The sequence below is a fragment of the Pinus tabuliformis genome, chromosome 8 (assembly GCF_031772625.1).
Source record: "Pinus tabuliformis cultivar Carrire ecotype Pingquan chromosome 8, CPIR1, whole genome shotgun sequence".
NCBI classification, from domain to species: Eukaryota; Viridiplantae; Streptophyta; class Pinopsida; order Pinales; family Pinaceae; genus Pinus; species Pinus tabuliformis.
Window position 1 is genome coordinate 1,631,665,673 of NC_142294.1, and position 23,564 is coordinate 1,631,689,236.

At 37.6% G+C, this 23,564-nt stretch overlaps 1 protein-coding gene across 1 annotated transcript in view; it reads right to left on the minus strand.

Moving 5' to 3' along the window:
* Positions 1-1,861: 1,861 nt before the first annotated feature.
* The window catches only part of LOC149242386 (uncharacterized), a 164,844-nt gene continuing 143,141 nt past the window's right edge, over positions 1,862-23,564 (minus strand). The window contains exons 16-19 of the mRNA XM_089374230.1: positions 4,865-4,933; positions 4,668-4,733; positions 4,189-4,358; positions 1,862-2,598 (exon numbers count right to left, since the gene is read on the minus strand). Of these exons, the coding sequence (XP_089230356.1) occupies positions 2,283-2,598; positions 4,189-4,358; positions 4,668-4,733; positions 4,865-4,933 (621 nt within the window). The 3' untranslated portion in view covers positions 1,862-2,282. The remainder of the gene's footprint in view (positions 2,599-4,188; positions 4,359-4,667; positions 4,734-4,864; positions 4,934-23,564) is intronic.

The window sequence follows — 23,564 nt, forward strand, 5'->3', positions numbered from 1 at the left end:
ATTTATGCTCATTATGTCTCTTTTACATAGTAAAAAAAAAAACTCACATACTCGAAACAATGTTGCATATTGTATTGTGAACCGCAAACATGGATAGAGTTTACAGGAACACTTTGTACTCTCACATCACTTTGATCTCTCTACAACCATATCATTTTCCTCCGCCTATCCAGACCTCATTGCTACGGCACGAACAATGGTGGCAAACTTGAAAATTATGTGAGTACATATTGTAGGCATGAAGATGAATGTCGCATCCTTGGCAAGTGCAACAATTTACCTCTATAGGGGTGAGAGCACCTTCTACAAGAGTGAAGGAAATTGCAATAGCACGCATAAATCCAAGATATTTTTTCCATCCAATTAGGGATTTGAACTATTCATGATCCAATGCAATGTGGTGCTCTCGCACTATACTTGGCTAAATCCTTTAAACACTATCTATCCCCTTCCAACTATAGGGATGTCTCAGTGAACAAGCAATTCATCATCACAAACACACATAATCTTCGGTCAAGGCCTTGTGGATCTATAAATAATTTACCAAGCTCACACATGGATTTGGGCTCCTCAATCTTCTAAAGTAGATTTCTTATGGGAGTTGTCTATAATGCGACTTTTTGGAGATTCCGGTGACAGAATCCGGCAGAAGAAATTGAGGTTAAATCTTGATTTGTTGCAGTTAAAATGGTTTTTTAACTGCATATTTGGATTCAGCACCCTGGAAAACCCCTGGGACGCTTTGATTGTGCAGAAACTAGCTGTCAAACTTGCGATTCCAATAAATTGCTGCCAGATTTTGACCGGAAAAACCCACCGGAAAGGCTTCCAAAAAGTCGCATTATAGACAACTGCTTTCTCGTGAGGGTCGAAACATCTTCCAAAGGGAAGCATACATGTTTGTGTGCTCGTGAGTTAATAACATATCGAGGATACAAAGTGCATTGTCCACTCCAAGCCATAGTTTACATGTCATGCATCCCTGGTCCCCTTTCTTCAAACCTCCACACACTTGAAAATTATACCTTGATGTAGCTCAAAGTTTCAAAACCATCTGAATAGTTTTGGACATCTAAATCACTAATGCCTCGTCAAGAATGATATAGGAAACATGACATGAGAGTTATGTAGACGTGCAGGAAACATGACATGAGAGTTATGTAGACGTGCACTTCCCAAATCACAATTTTGAAACAAAACTTTATTACAAACAAGTAGCCTTCAAATGTAAATCATGTTTCACAACCTCTTATCCAAAGCACCATCCTTTGATAAAAGTTGGCAAACAATCCAAGAAAGTGGAATTCGTAAACAAAAGGGATCAGACATAAGAAAAAACCTCCCAGAGGAAGCTACTACGCTAACACTTCATACTTGTGATGACCTCCACTCATCGCATCCTGTATGGTGATAAGTCATGCCACAAAAGGGCAATACAAGGGGCACCTCTTCCTAAAGATATACCTAAGGAAAGAGGTTCATCACTCGCATTAAGATCACATGGCTGTGCTCCAATAGAGGACACAACTAAGAAATAATGCTGACAACCTTTGAAAGCAAATATTACCGCAATAACACATCTCAATATATGCAAAAGTACTGAAATTATTAGTTATATCATTTGTGCTTTGCTTGACACATATAAGTGGGATGTTAAACTAGTAGCCTAACATTTTAATATAAAAAAACGAACATTGTCAAAGAAATGTTGCAAAGAAGAGAAACAGATATATGTTTGTAATTCACCAACCAATTTTTATTATTACCTCATTATATTTTTTATTGTATAGAACAGTTTGATCTTTATATTGAAATTTTATTAAGCAATTCCTTCTTGCCGCAATAGAAAGTTAGATAAGCCTTTGATGCTTGATAAAAACACCCAAACATTTCAACACAAAAGAAGGAAAGGTTACATTGCACGTCCTGATTAGAGGACCATAATTCAGCAAATATTAGAACAGGAGGGATTACTTACTCCCATATAATCAGATGCCAGAAAAGGAAACCACCGCACCATCTCAACGTTAAATGACTGTCCACATGCCACTTTAATACAAAATAATAAAAGACTAAACCTCAGCATTGTTCAGAAACAGCAAATAGGCAAGAAAATGTGATCTGAGACAACCCAAACAAGTACAGTATAATGTTCTACGAAATAGAAAATGATAGGACATGTATTAGTGATTTCACGAGAAGGGATGCAGTGATGTGAAGAAGCAAATCGATCGGCACTTTATGTAATGAAACATAAATCTATTCCACTAACATTGATATTTTCAGTAATACTTCCCAGTAAAATGGGAAGACGGCACAGATACTGGTCCCGGCTGCTGGATAGGCTCTCCAGTGAAAGGATCAAACTTGTAAGGTTGACCAGTGAAGGGATCAAACTTTACTGGTGGTCGCCTTTCTGTAACGCTTGCTTCTGGTAGGCCAGACCCCAGGTTAGAACCAGTGCTTGCTGGAGCTCTATAAGATGAGAGACTATGATCTAGCCTAGTTGGTATCCTTTCCAAAAGAGAATCTCCAGTGAATAGTGGTGGCACTTGTGAAAGGCCGCCCAATGATGTAGCTGCAGCATAAGGACCATGCCTGCATGATAAATTTAAAAGAATTAAATTAAGGACTAACATACATAAGACATGTATTACGAAAGTTTTGTACAAAATAAAGTGCAACAAACTTGAGAACAGACTTGAGACTCGAGACTTACAAAGAGAAAACACCAAAAGTACGTCTATACAACAGTCAAAAATATTTCAAGCCAAACAGGTTAACGATGGAATAATGTGGAGCCAAATCAAGATTCATAGTAATTTTCTTTCTTCCTTTTTATTGTGTCTTACTATTGTTATTTGACACGGAGAGAATATTCATGGAATAGGTACTGAAGGCACATATCTGCAGAGCAAATCAATACACTAATTTCCAACAGAGACAGATTAAGAGATTGGAATTTAGAAGTATTTCTTTGAAGGACCTGTGTAGAATAATTTCTACACAGGTTCTGCAGAATCCAACACACCAATCGCTGGAGGTCCTAGCTAACCATACTTGCAGTTAGCAACTGCGGAAACCCTTGCTACACTATGTTCAACCTGAAATAAATAATACAGGAAAGTCTACTCTAGATTCATTTGGAAACAACAATCGCATAAATGCAAGTATGGCAGAAAATGAACATAGACAATTCCTCAAGTTTTACACTGCACGACAATAAGCATGCATGAATTACCATATAAGAATGCTAGGACCTAGTAGTCAAAAGTTAAAGACCACCAGTTCAGACTAGTTTGCAGATTTCTGATCCAGATCAGAACCATAGATCAGACCAATTTGGAGATTTCAAGTCCACATCAGAACTAGCAACAACCAGATCCACACACCACTCAGAAAAAACATTAATGTTTGAATACTAAATTTTTAATATTAATTCTTAAATTTATATTAAAAAAAATACAAGGTAAACGTCAAATATAATTGAGCCCCAAGGGTTAGCTCAATCATTCGAACCATCAGCCAAAGTCATGTTGCCATTGATGGTCAGATATAATTGAGCCACAAGGGTTAGCTCAATCAGTTGAACCATCTGCCAAAGGCATGTTGCCAATGGGGAGGCCATAGGTCATAGATTTAAATTCAGTGGAGTCCCTGAGGGTTACCAGCGGCTCTTGCAGCTGGTGACACCATCCTCCATTGGGATATTCCAGGGAAGAGGGAGGAAACCCCATGAAGGGTTCCTTGAGAAAGGAAAAATAAAAACCAATAAGTCAAATTTGAGCAAAGGTAATTATCAACATAACTCATATTTTAACATTACAAGTTAAAGTACAACCCCCACTTCAGGATACTTGAAACGAGACGCACTAGACCTCAAAAGGAGAAGCTAGAAATTTTGGACTCACGTCGATGTACATGAATATAATTTTTTATAAATTTGAATAATTTATGTATTTTTTATTCAACCAGTGCTTTCTGCTGTTTGGGATATCAGTTCATGCTTTTTTGTAATTTCCGTTCCAGTTGTGACTACTTTGATCGAAACATAAAAAAAGCACCAGAACATACACATGGGTATATAGTGCAAATTTTTTATGTGTTTACAAATATTCATGTGCAGACTTCTAATTAAAAGGCAACCAAGGAGAATGATTAGCACATCTGCCTTGATTGAGGCCTCACCGAAGTAAAGCTGATCCTGGGAGAGGATGAGATGCAACTAGAGGATCTAGTAAAGAGGAATTGCTTGTTCCAGTTAACCCAAGTAGCCCAGCATCTCTGGATGGCAGATTTGAACTTTGTCCTTGATGTAGCATTGGAATTCTCCCACTTGCTAAGCTGTCTACTTTATACTGCACATGAAATGTGTGTCACTAAATGATCTGATAGAATTAGAAAGAAAAAGAAAAACACACTTCCTCTGAATGCATGAATTTTCCAATGCTGACTTCTCGAAACTTTTCTCTATGGTTATTAACAGACTTATCATGATATTTTACACAGCTAAATCCAAAATTACCCAGAAAAGACTTATAATGATTTGTAGCAACTTATCATCAGCAGGGCATAGCACATTATCCTGGCAATGATTCAAATTGCTGTAAATGACACATCACTTATAGGTTGAATAAAGGAAAGAAGCATGGAACTAGAGGAATTACCCTTGCAATCAAACCAGCAAGGTATGCACTCTTGTTTCGCCCATCTGCAAAGTTGTTTGTTGCAAACTGCACATGTGGAGATTATATATTTAGTGATAAACTATAAAGACAAAATGCAGAAATTTAGAAGACCAAACTAGTATGAAGAGAGTGAAGAATAGGAACCCAGAAAATATTAATGACTTGGTGGGCTAGACCTGCTCAAGGATAGCTGCAGCTGTCACTTCAGGAAGCTCCCGCAAACTTGTAAGGCATTGAATGTCAATCTGCAATGGAACAAACAGATATAAAGAATATTTTCAATTAAGATGTACAATACTATATCATATATAGACACACGTTTTTAAACACTCAAACAGATCCTCAGAGCTTATCATCACAGTCAATATCGTCAAAACTTATTTTCAAACATTCTCAGATAGATATCATGAACACTGATCCTATCTATATCAACAAAAAGTATATTCACTCCCGCATGATACATTTAGCATGTGCACTTCCACATACCATCTCTAGAAAGGTCAGCCACATGGAGCTCAAAAACATAGAAACTTATGTTACTTGATCAGTAGGGACTTAAGGCTGGATTTTTGGATCTGTGTTTCAGATACAGATACAGATATGGATCCACTAAGATTCACATAGGAGCCGCCATGTAAATGGACCCCATGCCGCCAAAACAGATTCTGTGCCACCTAGCCCTCAGACACCAGATCCTAAACGAATAACATAAAGAGTTTTAGGTTTTTCTTTCAAATTTTTCAAGGATGTTTGCCGCCTGTTTGAAACCCTAAGCAGCAGATAGTGTATGGAAAATTTTTTGTTAGATTACTTGTTATTAATCTGTATGTTGTAAATAAAATATATAGGAAATAATGTAAATGACAATAATCATAGATAATTATTAGTTAATTAGTAATTAGGTTGAAAAGGCATGTCTGGATGAGACATGACGAAACACCTGCTTGGTATATAAGCAAGCCACTCACTCTCATTGTATCATCATTCTTATTCACACATTTCATATATAATATTTGTATCCTCATGGATATCTTTATATTCCAAGTCTTTTAGACTAATTAATCTGTAGAAGGAACTTTGTTCGCTTCATTTGGTATCAGAGCCACGTTCGCTGATCACCAGGCCTTTGGCCATCAATTCGTGTCGTCAAAATTCAAGTGTTTCGCTACAACTCGAAGGTTCTCCATTCAGCCAGTTTCGCTACAACTTGGAGGTTCTCATTCACCCAGTTTCACCACAACTCGGAGATTCTCCATTCACCTAGTTTCACCACAACTCAGAGATTCTCCATTCACCCAGTTTCAAAAAAAAAAAAGAATAGAAAAAAAATACATTTAAAAAAAAAAAAAAACAAATAAATAAAATTATATTAAAATATATATATATATATAATAAAATTATATTAAAAGAAAAAAAACTAGAGAAAAATTCAACAACTGCCATATACAATGGCTGCAACCCGACTGAAAAACAGACCGCCGCTAGCACCATCGAGCGGACATTGTACTACTCCACCACCAACAACCAGCCATCGTTGCTTGATCCAACGCCACTGTTCCCCGCCGTCGAATCCCCACACAGCCATAGTGCAATCGTGCACATCTCCACCGCCTATCCTTAGAGCTGCCATAGTCCGACCGCCTCTTTCGACGCACGTTGCCATCCCACACCCTTGTCTCCCTCGTACTACCCACTACGCCTTCTCCTATACTCCTAGCTTCTGCTTTGTCTACTCCCTGTTCCATTGACCCTTCCACGCTGCGTCTGTTGGTCATCCGTTGTTACATTCCTCCCCTAGTCGTCTGATGTTTTTGTTCTCCCGACCAGACTCCCAACACCGTTGCTACCCCTGCATTCCTTACCCATCGCCTAAAAATTTCTGCTCTCCTCAAACTAGCAATCAAATTTAAAAAAAAAAAAATTGTGCATATCTCCCACTATCTTCTCTTGTCCCCACAGACAACAATGCTTTGTCGTTTTCTCCTCATCTCATAAGTCATGCCAATAATCAACCTATCCCCGCATCCCTTAGTTATATATATATGGTTATATATCATTATATAATTGGATTATCTAATATAGTTAGTTATATAACAGCTATATAGTACCATATATATATATATATATATAGTACCCATTATATATATAGTTAAGGTTATATAATTTATTTAATTATTTAAAACAGACAAAAATATATATATTATTTAGTTTGAAAAAGAAAAGTGCCATACATATTTTTATAAAGACATCAAGTTTAAAAAAATATTTAAAAAGGTCCATACAAAATTAAAAGAAGTGAAGAGAGGAAAAAAATATGGGTTTCTTTCAGTGTTCCACGGGGACGCGTCTCCCAGGGTCGGGTGCACGCACCCCTCGCACCCGAGACGGGTGGGGAAACGTTTCCCCACGTCCCCCTTTTGGGGAGACGCGCGGGGGGGGGGGGCGCGTTTCCCCAGTGTGGGGGACGCGACTCCCCAAAAGGGGGACACCCCTAAATATGGGTTATGCGTCCCCCATTAAATTTGCTTGTAAACAATGATTTATGACATGGAAAACCTAGTATTTGACCATATTTCCCTACTAATGCTATGCAATTCATGGTAATGTTAAATTCTTAAAGTAAAAGTGACATTATCCTTTATCTTTCATTTTCATCCTTTTACTTAAATTTTTAACATTACCATGAAATGACTCAGGATGTTTGAGAGTGGTTCCGACCTCATTGGATTTCATATGGAGAAAGTAGAATTGTAGATCTCACTCAAAATCTAGCAAACTTAACAGTTTTTCAGGAATTCAGGATTCGATGGATTGCAAAGTTTCCATTGCATTTTGTCATGTACAAGGGTATGGAATTTGTATTTAATGAAGAGTACCAAGCCCACTTTGTACTTTAAAGTGACTTTTAGACCCATCACTCCACTGTTTTTGAGTTTTAGTTATATCAATTTACTATTCCAGTATTCAAATTTCAGTGTCTATTATAGTCTATTTTGCTTAGTATTAATTAGATTCTAGAATGATGAATGATGAATTCTAATTTTAAATCAATTTAGAATCTAGAATTATGAATGATGAATTTAATTTTTAAATCAATGTAGATTCTAGAATGGTGAATAATGAATAATGAATATGGATTGGAGTATTTCATTATTGAATCTCGTGGTCTATGGATGAATCATGTATGTATTAGTATGGATGATGAGTATGGATCAATGTATTTCATTATTTAATTCAATTATGTATGGATCATTGTATTTACGCTTTCATTATTGAATATGAATTTGAAATATCTATTGAAATATATATATATATTAAAAAGGAAAAAAAAAATATACCCCGACATCCCCCCGTCCCCGCTAATTTTCCCTAAAATTTGAGGGTACTCCCACACGTCCCCCTTGTGCGTCTCCCCGCACCCGCGTCTCCCCGTCCCGGAGTCTTGGTGGAACATTGGTTTCTTTTCAATATGTATGTCCTTTTTGTTCAGAGGGATATCCTAATTGTCAGGAACCATTTAGAAGTCAAAATGTCGTCTGCACAAAATGTTACAAAACTTTTACCTTAGTCGAAATTCTAAGTGATGCACAAAGACAAGCAATTGCAAGAGATGTAGGACAATTAATGGCAATATATAAGTGACGAGAGGTTGGTTTTAATAAGGAAATGAAGAAAACAGAATCCACATTGCAAGTTGAAAGCCCATCATCACTCCTACAAAACGATGTAATCCAGTGTACCAAGAAATTGCAGCTAAAATATCAAGAGAAAAGCAAAATAGCCAAACTTCAGCAAAACAATAAAGTATTACAACACGAACATAAAAATCTTGTGGATATGCATTACAAAGAAGTAATGGAAAAGGATGAAGAAATCTCTCGCCTCAAGGACCACGTCGAAAAATTACTTGCACAAGTGAAGAAGACTAAGGTCACAAAGAAAGAACTCAAGAAGCACTTATCAAAACAAGAAGAGGAAACTTTACGTTTAAAGAACCTTAATAAAAATTTATTAGAACAAATCAAAGATCTAAAAGATGAAAAACTTAAAAGTCAAAACATTGAAAATAAGGTCGATGAATCAAAAAACAAAGAACTTTTACGTTTGAGAAACCATAATCAAAATCTACTCACTCAAATTAAGAAACTTAAGGATGACAAGGAAGCATTAAACAAGACGTTAGAACAATTTACTCAAGAAGAAGTATCGAAATCTACAGTGGTAGCAGTGCAAGTTGAAGATACTGGAACGAATATCGATCCAGTGAATATGACAACTCAAGAAGACAAGTCAGTTGAAGAAACAACACACTTAGATGTTGCAGTTCAGATGATAAACATCCCAAGTGAAGGTTCTATAACCAACTCAACAACATTGTCACTTGAAGTAAATCAAAAAAATCCACACACTTAATAAGGGAATGTCAAACTAAAAAGTTCCCTATCGACATCCTAATCATGAGAGTAGACAACTCAACCATGCTATGTATCGAGACCAATCAGAACAGAAACAACAAACTGATGTTCCAGAGAATAATGATGTAACCTCATTCCAGTCCTACGATGACAAGCCGTTACAAAATTCCAGCGACCAGAATATTCCACAGAAAATTAATCTAGGATGGTCTGATCCTTTCTCAGTGCGACAGTTTTGTTTGTCACTTGGAGGATCATATCAACATGTATCAAAAAAGATGACAGTTACGAGACAAAAAGACATCCGAAGCAAAAAAAGAGATCAAGCCTTTTTTGTTAACATGCTTTGCGGACAAAGCTTCTTGAGGAAGGCAATTTTATGAATAAAATATATAGGAAATAATGTAAATGACAATAATCATAAATAATTATTAGTTAATTAGTAATTAGGTTGAAGAGGCATGTCTAAATGAGACATGATTCTCCATGAAGAGACACCTACTAGGTATATAAGCAAGCCTCTCACTCTCATTGTATCATCATTCTTATTCACACATTTAATATATAATATTTGTATCCTCATAGATATCTTTGTATTCCAAGTCTTCTGGAGTAATTAATCTGTAGAAGAAACTTTGTTCGCTTCACTGTAGTCTATATCTCTGTATAGGTAAATTATTTATTACCTGTAGCCTGTAGGCTTTAGAGCATATGATAACGCTAGCAGAAAAGGTCCAAGACATTAAAATTTTAATTTACAATTTCCAATGAAACTAGTGGGAAACCTTTAGGAAAGGTCTGAGACATTATATAGATAATATATATATTATAAACATAGTTTTCAGTTTTTCATGTACACAGAATGGTTGTCACTAATAATTTAATTAATTAGATCAATCCCATCCCACTCTAGGTGAAGGGTCCTCTTAGAGCAGTATGATCCATACAATATAGCTTATTATCAGAGTACAACATTCTTTACCACTATACCTGGCTAGAAATATTTAGACTTTAACGCAGATTTCAAGGAAGATGCCTGATTGACAGTGACCTAGAGTTGAAATATTCAGATAATGGGAATGTAGTACCATTTCAGCATATGTAGGATATGTAGTTAGACCTACTCTACATTATCATATCAATAGTGATCATTGACAAGACACACAAGTTTATATTTACAATTATCTCTTTTTGTACGAGACATGATTATAATTTTAAAAACTAGCCAGGTCGAACCGGAAATCAGCCAAACCGGCCCATCAAATCCAATCCCAAGTCCAGTCGGAACCAGTTTGGTGCCTAACCGGTCCTAACCAGCCACCGAGTTTGGGCACCGCACGGCTAAGCATTTTGATGGGGCCCACAGGTGGTTTTAGGGGGTGGTTTTTTGCAACCCATGGGCAGGTTCCTCATAAATTAAAAAGAGAAAGAACATTAAGAGCTATTTCACACTTTCCTCCACCTCCACCTCTACTAGTGCCACTACGTCCCAACCAATTCTAATTCAACCCACCTTGGATGCCCATTCGAAAAATCAATGCAAAGATGTAATTATAATATTAGGAAATGATGAAAGTAATTATCAGATTAGAAATCATTGAAAGTAAGCTTCGGATTAGGAAATGACGAAAAATCAACATGTTATCAGAGTTGAGATTGTTAAAAGGCAGCCTTAAGGCAAAGATAAGCAAGGGCTACAACTAGAAGAGTTCAAAGAGAAAACCAAGGGAAGGTCTAATCCAAGACTAAACCAGAGAAGAGACCTAGCCGAGATCACTAAAAGGGAGGCCGAAGTTTACTAGATTAGGCCGCGGCTAGAGAAGTGGTTTAAAGTTGTTAGGAAAGAGGTCGTAGAATGAAGCAACAAAACTTATAGTATTTGTACTTTAAATTTAAAATACACAAAGTATTGTAAGTAATATTTTATTAATAAAATGAAATGTACAAGGATGATGAATGTTACAATGAGGGCCTGCTTATATACCTAGGGAAGTGTCCCTTCATGACTGGTCATGTCTTTTAGACATGCCTTTCCATTAAACGAATGACTATTAACTTTAATCATTATTTTGATTATTTATTATCTATTTGTATTTATTGTATTTTTTATATAAATTATATTCATAACATTGCCCCTCTTCAAAAGCTTTGTCCTCAAAGGTTTATTGCTGACAATTTCCTTCACCATGCCTTTGTCATCTCGGCATATGTAATTAGTCATTGGTACCTCAGCATGTATAATTTGTTGTTAATATTGTCTTGGAACTAGGGTTTATCTATTTCTTCTTCTTTTTTCTTTTCTTTTTTATTTAATTTAATTTCCTTTTCAATTTTTTTCAACCCTTTTTTGAAACTATATGATTATAATTATATAATAATATTATATAATTATTGACTATATATATTAAGTATATAACTATATAATTATTTTAAGGTTATATAATTATTATATAGTAAATTCACATAAGGTTTATGTAATATAAGATGGAACGAACGTGACGTTTGACCGAAAATTATAACAGGCCACAACACTATTGATGTTAATGGTCAAGAATGGACGTGAGCACTTTCAAGGCATGATACAAGTGGCTGCAACAGCGCACCAGACAGTGGTTAGTTGGTGTTTGACAAGGTGATGTGGTTGTGTTTGGCAGCAAGGGAGCATCGCAGGGAGTCGGACAACAGTGCGACAGAGAGTGGATAGACGCGAGATGGCAACAGGGCAGGAACGAGGGAGACATGGAACAATTGATGGCCTAGGGGATTTCATGTCTAGCAGCAGCAGAGTGTCAGAAAAAAGAAACCGCGAGGAATGGGGTTATCAACGAAGAGTGGTGGACTAGCACGGGCAGATGCGGGAGAATTGGTAAAATAAAATGTAACAACGGCGGAAAACGCACACTCTGGAATGCGACGGTCAACGCAGGGGAAAATGTCAGATGGATAGTTAGAATCATCGAAGCTGGCCGAAATCATGGAAGCATAAATGGCCACAGTAAACAGAGTTAACCAGAAGTCAGTGGCAAAATTGATGACAAAAATCAGGGTTGCATGGAGCATGTGATCAGTGTCTAAAATGGCTCTCAATTTCTGAGCATGAGCATCACGATAATAAGGGAAATACTTCTCATACATTTGGAATTCCCTGAAATTGTTGCCTAATCTGATAATTTTATTCAGATTGGCAACCGTCCAATTTGCCTCTAGTACATTACCATACAAGAAAACATCACAGTGAGGTATGAAGAACAGCGTGGGTCTGTCCACTTTCCTTCTGCCATTTTCATTAACAGAGAGACAAATGTAGTGCAAGGCATTGATGGTTTCTCGATCTGTTGCAGACAAAACGAGATCATACACCACGATATCACTTACCCAGGGAAAATTTTCTCATAATAAAATGGCCAACCATAATTGCATGTGGTTACACCCCAAATGAGTCTCGTTCTCGTCCTTATCAATCTCAGGCTCCTCGTTAAAATCCATCCTTCCAACGCCATAGAGAACCAGTTGTAATTGTGAATGTTGTGGGTCTGTGCCTATCACTTTTCTATCAGTGTCATGGATTTTGGGTCCTCAATTTGTTTGATAGAGTTTGCATAAAAGGAAGCTTTATGTAACTTTTCACCAGCAAGTTGTATTTCCTTTATTATTTCCCAAACTTTTACATTAGTTTTTAGTTTGGATGCAATGATCCCCATGACTGTCAATCCAAAAATTTCGAACTATACTTTATCACAGAAAGAAGGGATACTATTGAATCATACTCCACTGAAATATCTCTTGGAATGAATATAAACAGCGCTTTTTCCCTTATCCCAATAATCTTCATCACTTCTAGTACGATCTTCATCATTTCTAGGGATTTCACACCCAATAATGACTTTGACAATGCGCTCAATTGCTGCTCTATTTAATGAAGCTTGTTGCCTCTGGGTTAAAACCCAGAAGGTGGACCTATGGACATGGCTATAACTGATGCTACAGGAGACAATCTCACAGGTTCTAAAGCAGACACTTTCGTTACACTTGGTCTGAGTGGCAAAACTTCCCTCATTCCACTGTTATTAGAGCTGCTCAACAAAAGTGGATGTGTATTTGTTATTGGTTCTGAGAATGACTCAATAGTATGCTTAACAGTATCAATCTTCGTTTCAATGGAAATAGGACCATCTAAGCCAGGAATGTTATTCTGGGGAGATTCTGCTTGGTCTCTATCTAATGGAGCTATCAAGCCTTCACTCTCAACCACTGGCTGTGAACTCGCAAATGAGTCTAATCCATGTCGTGAAATAAATGGCACGTTATTTGTGTCCTCTGTACTTGCATGCTAATGACACAGTAACTAGTACATCCATATGTCGTGAGGCCATCCAGAAAGGATCCCTTTGAGAATCATGGCTAGCATCAGAAGCAAGTTGTTGGGGAACAGTCACTGCTACTTGAGATGAAGATGATATGTTGTTTGGTAAAGAGAGTTGTGACATTGCTATTGATGGCAATAAAACTTGATGCATTGTAGTTGGAGGTGTCATTACTTGTGATATCACAATAAATGACGGCATTATTTGAGATTGCAACAATCCAAAAACTGGAGAGGAATGTAGCATCTGCTTCCCTGGTTTGTCATCTATATTGGTATGATTGCCAATCTTTTGTGCAATTGCTTTCTTCTTGCCTGCTTCACCCATCATAATATTAGAAGCTTGGCCTGATGATACCCTCTCATCAAAAGTTGGCTCATGGGTAGTGCGATCAGTGCTTCTAGACATTTTGTCATCTTGGTGAAGAATTTCTTCACCTTCAGTTGTCACATATCCACTTTGATTATCAACTTCATTTATGTCACAGTGAGGAGTTCCTGAATCAACACATTCAACATCATTTCCTTGGTTAGATCATTCTTTATCATTAGTCTCTTTCGTGTCAATGTTTTCTTCCTTTAGACATGCTGCATATTCTGTAAATGATCTTTTTATTTGTTGTAATGATTCCCGAATTTCACTTTACAACTTAATTGGAGGTTTATGATATTCATTTAATTCTATGATTTCAGGACCTAAACTTAATGGTAGATTGTGCGGCAGATAACATCCAAAGGTTCGCATGGCTCTGATACCACTGAAGCGACAAAACTTATAGTATTTGTGCTTTACATATAAAATACACAAAGTATTGTAAGTAATATTTTATTAATAAGATGAAATGTACAAGGATGATGAATGTTACAATGAGGGCCTACATATATACCTAGGCAGGTGTCCCTTCATGACTAGTCATGTATTTTAGACATGCCTTTCCATTAAACTAAGGACTATTATCTTTAATCGTTATTTTGATTATTTATTATTTATATTTATTTGTATTTATTGTATTTTTTTATATAAATTATATTCATCACATAGAACCTTAGGAAAGAGGTCGCAGAACCTCAGAAAAGAAGTCGAATAACTTCAAGAGGAGGTTGAGATCCCTCAGGCCTATGACAGAAGGCCAAAAAGGCCTCAGTATGACAACACAAAGGTCAAGAAGCCTCAGAAGGTAGCCAAGAGGTGTGAAGGTCGATGAAGCACAAAAAGGGGTCATTGACAGTAAGACGGGGCTTGATTCAAATTGGTCAAGTAGTTCTCCATGGATATTAAATCAGTAATCCCTTAAATATCTCAACTAGCACGTAGATTCAAGAAGAATATATTGATGTTAAATAGCATTGTCCACATTAAAAATATTGACAATGAAGGGATAAAAATTGCATAGGGTTGTGAGTTTTGGCACTTGAGTTGCAGGACCAAGTATAGACCTGGTTGAAAAGTCTGTATTGAAGCTTTTATCACAGTTTTTCTTTAGGGCCATTACTAATATCTAATTCCTAGTTCTCGGAATTGTTTTGAAGAGGTAAGGCTTCAACAAAGTCTCCTTGTCATTTGGCAAGTTCGTATGGTAACCATATCCATTGAAAGGTGTAAAATCACTCTTTCAAATTTAAAAATTTGCAAGATGAATCTTTAAAGGTTGATCAGGTAAATGAGTACATCAAACATGTTTGAAAGTGCAACGCCAAGTTCAAATTCTACCTCTAAGCAAAAGGGGGGCAAAAGAAAAGAATTTATTTCAAAGACAAGTTCATTTTTGTTGACAGTTGAGGTTCTGGGGGTTGCAATTATTTCCAGGAGAGACAAAATTGTCCTCAACTGGAAACACTGTTGACAACTACAAGAAAAAAAATTAATTATGATAAAGGCACCTCACTTTCAAAATTGAAGATTTGAAAATGTGGCTTGATCTGTAATGTTTGTGTTTTTGTTAGAAGGAACATACTTGATTGACTAATGGAATAAGGCTAAATAGAACTCCGGAATGCAAAGCAACAGGGTCATATTCAATCTTAAGGTAAGATAAGACTTGCTCACAAATCTTATGGCAGTGTTGTTGAATAATGGTCCTTGACAAATATGTGTAAGAGATGTTTTGCGTTCGTTGTTGAAGTTTGCATTGGCTGACATATATTGCTAGGGTATTTTACTCCAGAGCAAGAGGGAGCTAAGGAAATAGGCTCTCTCATTTAAAGCAAGAAAAATTATAACACTTGTATCAAAAAGCGTGATCCCCTCTTGAAAGAACTGGTAGTCATAGGGCTTGTAAACCCTTGAGAAGACCAAAAGGATATATATCTTGAATAAGGGTGGGTTCGTGAAACCCTAGATCGTGACCAAGGATGTTGAACACTAGGAGGAGCTCATTGGCTTGCAATTGAGTCTTTGGTGAGGATGGACAATTCACAAATGAAGAAAACCCAGCTCATACATTTCATGCAAGGAAGGAAAAGAAAGATGCATTAGTAGTTGATGATGAGATCAAGGATGATGAGTCTGCAAATGGATATCAATGATTTCTACAAGAAGGCAAGGATCAAAAGAGAGCTAACAATTCCCTACAATCCTCAAAAGATAAGTACTCTTTGTCTTTCTTCCTTTCTCATTGCTTTATTTTTTTTGGTTAGCATCTTGTCTTTGTTTCTTTTGTTAGGTTATAATCATTTATTCCATGACCTCCTAATGAGGGTTGCAAATACATCGTGAACGCTGCCAAGGCTCTGGCAGCAAATGAAAGCACTGGAAGAACAAAGCAAAATTTGTGGCAAGAGGATTCTCCCAGGATCAATGATTTGTGATTCAGAGGGAGCAATTGTACTAACAGTGTATCTAATGACGAGAAGAGCTCCTAGTTCAAAGGGAGCAAGTAGGCCAGCAATTTTGAAGGATGCCATGATGAAGGAAATTGTGCCGAAGAGAAATCAATGATGACTCTAAAATGGATCTACAAGATCAAGAATGTAGTTGATGGAAACATAGAGGAGTACAAAGCAAGGATTCTCCAAGGAAAAGGGAGAGGACTATGTGAAGTCATTTGCTCCAATTGTCAGGTACACTTCTATTAGAACTCTTATTTTTGTTGCTTCTATTATATGTGGGAAATTACATCAAGTGGATATGGGCACCACTTTCCTTGATGGAGTAAATGAGGAAGAAGAACTGTACATAAAGCTACCTCAGGGATTTGAGGTACATGAGAGGGAATCTCATGTTTTCATACTAAAGAAGGCTTTGTACGAACCTCAGGCATATTATTCTCGAATCGAAGGATATCTTATTAGTCTTGGTTGATATTGTTATAATATGACTTGTTTCTAAAGGGAGTAGTGTGGTAGGAGGATAAGCCTCCGTGATAGAGGGAATAATCAAGCCCTGCTTCAGTGCCAGAGGGAGTTGACCTCTAGGTTCGAGATGAAGGATCTTGGTTGGATACATCCTTCTTGGAACTAGAAGTGTGGCAAAAGTCGGGTGAGATCTTCCTTGGTCAAAGGAAGCATATTATTATGATCCTTCAGAAATTTGGGATGATGGAAAGCTAGTCTATGGCCATTCCCATCATAACTTATCTGAAGAAGCTAAGTGGCAGAGGGAGCAATCGGGATTGCTACAACAGGATTTGTTTTAGTGTCAAGCAGTTGTGGTGATTGATCCAATGAAAGAAATCGATCAGTCAATTGTTGAGTTAAGGCTTGCGACACAACATGTGTTGAGATATCAGCATGGCACCGCTGAATATGGATTGAGATACAATCAGATTCAAATTGGGCAGAGACTGCTGAAGACAAGAAGAGCACATAAGGATGACGATTCAGTTTGGATTATGCTTGGGCAAGACGTAGACATTTGTCACACTCTGGACTGCAGAAGTTGAGTATATTGCAACTTGTTTGGCGAGTTTCGAAGCAGTACAGCGTTGAAAGCTACTCGCATAATTGTTTGGTGAGGTGCAGGGGACGATCGTGATGACAAGTTGAAGCACATGGCACCACTACATCTAGTACATGGTACATAAGAGAGCAATGAGGCTCCAACGCATTTCTATAGACGAGCAGGTTGTTGACATTCTCACAAAGCCTCTATCCCGGGATGAGGTTTCATTTACTTCAGGGACAAACATGGAGTGGTTGAGAATGCTTCCCTTAGTTAAAGAGACTGTTGATGTTGTAGCATGAAGGGGCGGGGATTTTCCCTAGGTCAGGATATTGACAAGTCGAGCCATGTAATGTGGCTAGGGAGATTAGCCCAAATAGCATCAAGGCCCGGAGTGCTCCCCCGTTTAGTGGTTACCTAAATATATTGCCAATGGTTATTTGGCTATTGGGTTGGGTGAGTGCTTATAGCATCGGGTAAGTGATTTTCCATTCAATACCATGTGCCAACATGTGGGAATGGTAAATGGGCCCAAGGTTCCACCATGTGTCAATGGGTGCCTGATTCCAAGTGACGACTTGGTGGATTGGCGAAACAAGGACTAGTCTTATGTCAGGGTGTGCCTAACCAGCCAGTGGGTAATTGGCTTGTGGGTGACCAGATCCATTTGCAAAGGGGATATGTCTAGTGCATAACTAGATTCCTTTGCATGATGTTGATTTGAGATGCTTTCCACGGGGTTCTAGTATAGAACATGAAGTGGATGGAAACATCAACATAACTAGCTCATTTAACATTTTCTTGGCATGGAGAAATTGTTTCAACAAAATGTACATCTAAAAAAGTCAAAGTGAATACCTCCCTAGCTAAGAGGGAGTGTTGATTTTTTGTAGCTTCGATTGGTATACAAGTCAGCCCTAAAAAGGAAAATTTTGAAATTTAAAATTTAAATTATTTTGCCTCCAATGTACAAGTCAGCTCAGATTTGCTTAAGTCGGCCCAACACTTTAGACATGCCACTTGGAGCACCTTAGATCATTATATAAGGAGCACTCGACCTCCTCTCTTGTGACTACCAATTCAGATCATCTTGTACAATTTATGTTCAAACATGGGAAAGAGAAGGACTATTTGAGGAAGAATGAAGGACAAGTTTACTTTTGAGGCACAAAGGACGAGTTCATGTTTGATGAAGAATGTGTTAATTTTCCACTGTTCTATTTTGTTACAATCACTTTAGCCCAATTCTTAACTCCAATTAGCAATCAATTCAATCTTCCAATAAACAATAGCAATTGTAGATAGAACAGTAAAAGCAATGAACAATAAGGGGCAATCAAAAGCAATGACAAGAGACGCAAGATTTGGTCAAATACTGAGGCAAAAACGCACAATGGGGAAAACCCTTTCAAATTATTCTTCATATCAGATTATCATAAAATGTTCCATAGAGAGTACAATGTTCCAAATTCATCAAAGTCAAGCTTTTGACTTATCCAACAAAACAACCAAGATCCAAAATATGAGCCAATAGTCAACTCTGGTCAAAGTCAACGACAACAACAGCAACAACAAAAAGTAGTCAACAATAAATTGTCAACTATCCTCCAAAGAAATTCGGTGAGTGGTCAAAGAATGTCATCTTCCAAGCTACTCAAAGTGCTATAAAAACAACCCCAAAATTCTCCTTCAAACTCGATCAAAGTCAAAGTCAAATGCAACTGAAACCCTAGTTGCAAATCTAAAGTCAACAATAGTCAAAGTGCCCAAAAATTCTTGATTTTTGTGCCAAGGAATTCAGTCATCCAAAACAATGCAAAATCCCAAGTCAAAACAAGTCAAACAATGCCCAATCACAAGAAGTCAATGCTGGTCAAAACAGATTTCGGCCTCCTGCAATTTGTCCTCTCTCCTCTTCGCACGTGTGGATGAAGACCTGCAATATTTCAGATGTATCGAACCTCCAAGAAGAAGAAGAATGTGTGATGAGATGATGTCCAAATGAGAGCAAATTGACTTGTATTTATGGGCATTCGAGGAGCGTTAATTAGCCTTCTAGCTCGACTTTGAATTTTGTGCCATAGCGGGTTTTTCATCAAAAACACATTTTTCCTTATCCAAATTGAGTGCTTTCAGGTGCAATTTTGTGTCTCTCTGAATCAGGAATTTGTCCAATGAAGGGAATTTATACCTGAGCTACCAAATTAATACTTCTCCTTGGCTAGGGAGAAATTTCTGACTGCAAAATATGTCCCATCTCAAATGTCTCGCCATCATCAAATCAAATGTCAACTCTGCTCATCTTTGCTCATCCATTGAACACTCGAATCTAAAATAAGAAGAATTTGACATCATAGGGGAGCTCAAGCTACACCCCTATATCCAATGACAATAGGCGAGATCCATCTACGAGCAAGGATCACATCCATCCTAGTGTTTTAGTCAACAGGCAAGACCAAACTTGCCATATAAGGTAGAGATCACATCCATCCTATCATCTAGTGACAATTGGGCGAGATCCATCTACTAGCAAGGATCACATCCATCCTATTGTCTAGTCAACAAGCGAGACCAAACTTGCCATATAGGGTAGAGATCACAACCATCCCAATGTTTGTTGATCTTCCCAAGTTGACCCTAAAGATTCAAGTGGTAGAACACCTACATCCTCCATACTTGAGTGAGATCCACTTGCTATGCAAGGATCACACCATCTCAAGTCATCTCAACCCATTGGCCAGATGGGGAGGCAATCCCAACAAGCCCTGCAGCAGTATCTGTCATCTCAAGTACAACAGCATCTTCGCACAACTTTCTAAAATTCATCTCCATCGGGGTGGCCAAGGATTTGCATTTCTCATTCTTTCCAATAGCTTTATGACATACTTTCCTTGAAAAAGGAAAATCTCTCGAGGTCTCTGCCAAACCTCTAATCCCATAAAATAATGCATCACACCAAGATCTTTCATCTCAAACTCAGAGGCATAACCAAAAGCAAAGGCATATCTTAGACCACCTTGAAGTAGAGGTTAGGGTCAGCACTACTTGTGAATCCAAGCATCTCTGGGTAACTATCAATACAAGCGTACCATGCTCTGGGGGCTTGCTTCAAGCCATATAATGCCTTCTTCAACTTATAAACATGCGTCATTCGATCCTTTACTTCAAATCCTTGTGGATGCTCAACATAAGCTTCTTCTTGTAGTACGCCATGAAGAAATGTCATCTTCACATCCATCTCGTGAAGAGTCTATCCTTGACTAGCAATAAAGGCAACAATCGATTTAATAGTAGTGTAGCGAGCAATAGGAGCAAATATATCATCATAATCTTCTCCCTCTTTCTGGAGAAATCCTCAGGCCACGAACATTGCCTTATACTTTTGTCATCTCCATGCTTGATTTTGTATAGCCATTTCGAAGTCACAATTGATTTTCCCTTTGGTCTCGGAACAACATCCCATACATCATTTTTCATAATAGATTCAGACACTTTGGCCATGGCATCCTTCCAAACATGTTCTTTCACAACTTCTTCAAAGGTGGAAGGCTCAGCTTGAATGATCATACTCGTGGTTACAACATACATATCCCTAATACTGGCATGGCTTCTTGCTTTCTCCAAAGGTCCCTCTAGCGGCAATATGTTTCTCAGCATTCTACAATGCATCTCGAATCCATAATGGTCTCTTCTGTTGATAATTGTAACAAGGTTCGGTCTCCATTATGATGTAATTGTAATCATGACATTGTTTATTCTTTATAAAGAAAGCAAAATAAATTATATTTTATTTTTGGAGTATGGGTTTCATACTCATATTTGAGTCAAAAGCATGTTCTTTGTGCTTTTAGGTCTTCTAGGTATCTCTAGGATAAAGAATAATATTGATCGTGTGTCATAGTCCTATTTCGACTCATTGTAATGAAGAAAAATATTTATTTTGTAAAGAAAAAGCCATCGATAAGCCCAACACCAACTCGGCCCAAGGAGCAGATTAAGTTGGCCTAAAGGGAGGGATTTCGACCCTCAATAAAGGTTTTATAAAGGAGAGGAATTTGACTCATTTGGACACTCTTCACAAGCAAGTTTGATCTGCAATAACAAAGGAGGAGTAAATGGAGGACGAAGAAGAGGATGAGAAGTCGAAGTTTGTCAAAGATTCTCTTTTGTTGTCTCGCTAGGGTTTGTGACACTGCCAATTGCAAGAGGTCAAAATTCTGAAACAGTTGCAGGAGGCCGAAATTTTGTTCCAAGGGTCAAAGTTGCAGTAGTTGAGTTGCAGTATTGAAATTTTTGAAGTCACCTTAGAAAAGATCTTGTTTGGGGCTGACATGGGGCTTGGAGGGTTTCTTGGCTTTGCTCTTTGTGTCTAGGAAGTCTCTTTTGTAAGTCGATCCTAAAGAAGAAGAGAAGCATTTTCTAGGGTTTTCCCCTTGGAGGGGTTTTGCCATGGTTTGGAGCCTATATCTTGTGCACCTTGTGTTGTTGTGATCTTCATTGTTTTTGTTAATTTCTTGATGAACGAAAAATCTAATAAAGTAATAAAAGGCCAACACATATCACAAGTAATTATCAAGTTAAGGAAAATCTTCTAAATACATGGTATCAAAGCTAAGGTTAAATGAGATTGAAGATCACAGTTTATTTGCCACTATGTCAAGGGTTATGAAGAAGGGTTTCAAGTCCCTTGGAAATTTCACTACATCCATCAAGAATTGTATGTTAAAGATCATCTCCAAGCTAGCAAAGAAGGCGATAAAAGGAAGTTTATTCTTCGCTTTAACCAGCACTTTCAAGGAAGAGAATGTATGTATTATTGACGATGGTACCCAGACGAACTTGGATACAACAAGAGTTATCCGGTGAAAGGCATTGGATCTACATCATTGGAGATCCAGTCAGTTGGAAGCATTCACCTCAACATCTTATATATTCCAATTTTGAAGAAAAACAGTCAGGTGGAAGCATTCACCTCAACATCTTATATATTCCAGGTTTGAAGAAAAACTTACTTCCTATTTCTTGTCTAGAGGATAAAGGTGATAGCATTGCTTTTGTTGATGGCAAGGTTTTGATTTGGGGCAAATGCTCAATTACTGATAATGCTAGGGTAATTGGGATTCATGCAGGGAAATTGTATAGACTCTTTGCAACTCTATACAAAAGCCTTAGTCCACTTGGAAGTGAGACCTTCCAAACTATGGCATAGAAGGTATGGACACCATCATTTTAAGGTTTTTCCATCTCTAAGCCAAATGGTCAATGGAATCCCCAAATTGAAGGAAGAACGTGAAGGGACCTGTAAGGAAAGTGCTCTAGGAAAGAACTTAAAGAAACCATTTGCAAGTAGTCACACCAGATCTAAAGAAATTTTAGATCTCATACACTCAGATGTATGTGGACCTATGGCAGTGAAGTCTCTTGGTGGGCATCAATGTTATGTAACCCTCATTGATGATTACTCAAGTAAGACTTGGTTATACCTTCTCAAGAATAAGGATGAGGTATTTGAAAAGTTTCAAGAGTTCAAGAATGAAGAGGAAAAATTAACCGAGAAAAAGATCAAAACTCTTAGGTCCGACAATGGTGGAGAATACACCTCCCAGGAATTAATAGCTTTCTGTAAGGAAGCAAGGATTAAGAGGGAGCTCATTGTTCCTTATAATCCTAAACAGAATGGCGTGGAAGAAAGGAAGAATAGAACTATTGAGGAATGTGTTAGGGCTATGCTACATGATCAAGATCTCCCTCAATTCCTATGGAGAGAGGCATGCATGACAACTATCTACATACAGAATCGAAGTTTGCACATGATTCTCAATAACATGACTCTGAAAGAAGCATTTACAAGAAAGAAGCCAAGTGTGGATCATCTTCGAATATTTGGGCGTCTTGTGTATATTCATATACCCAAGAACAAAATAAAGAAGTTCGATCCTACTAGTTTAAAGGGCATATTTGTGGGATATAATACTTCATCAAAAGCATATAGAATCTATATTAAGGAGGATCATCGAATTGAAGTAAGCAAGCATGTCATCTTTGATGAGAGCATAGCTTACAAGAAATCAAAGGATGTTCTAGTTGACTCTGATGAAGAAGAGATACCTATCTTTGAGGATATCTCTAGGGACAATGATGGTCAAGAGCAAACATCTACTCAAGAAAATGTTGAAGGTCCTTGTGAGCCTATACAACAAGTAATTGCTCCAAAAATT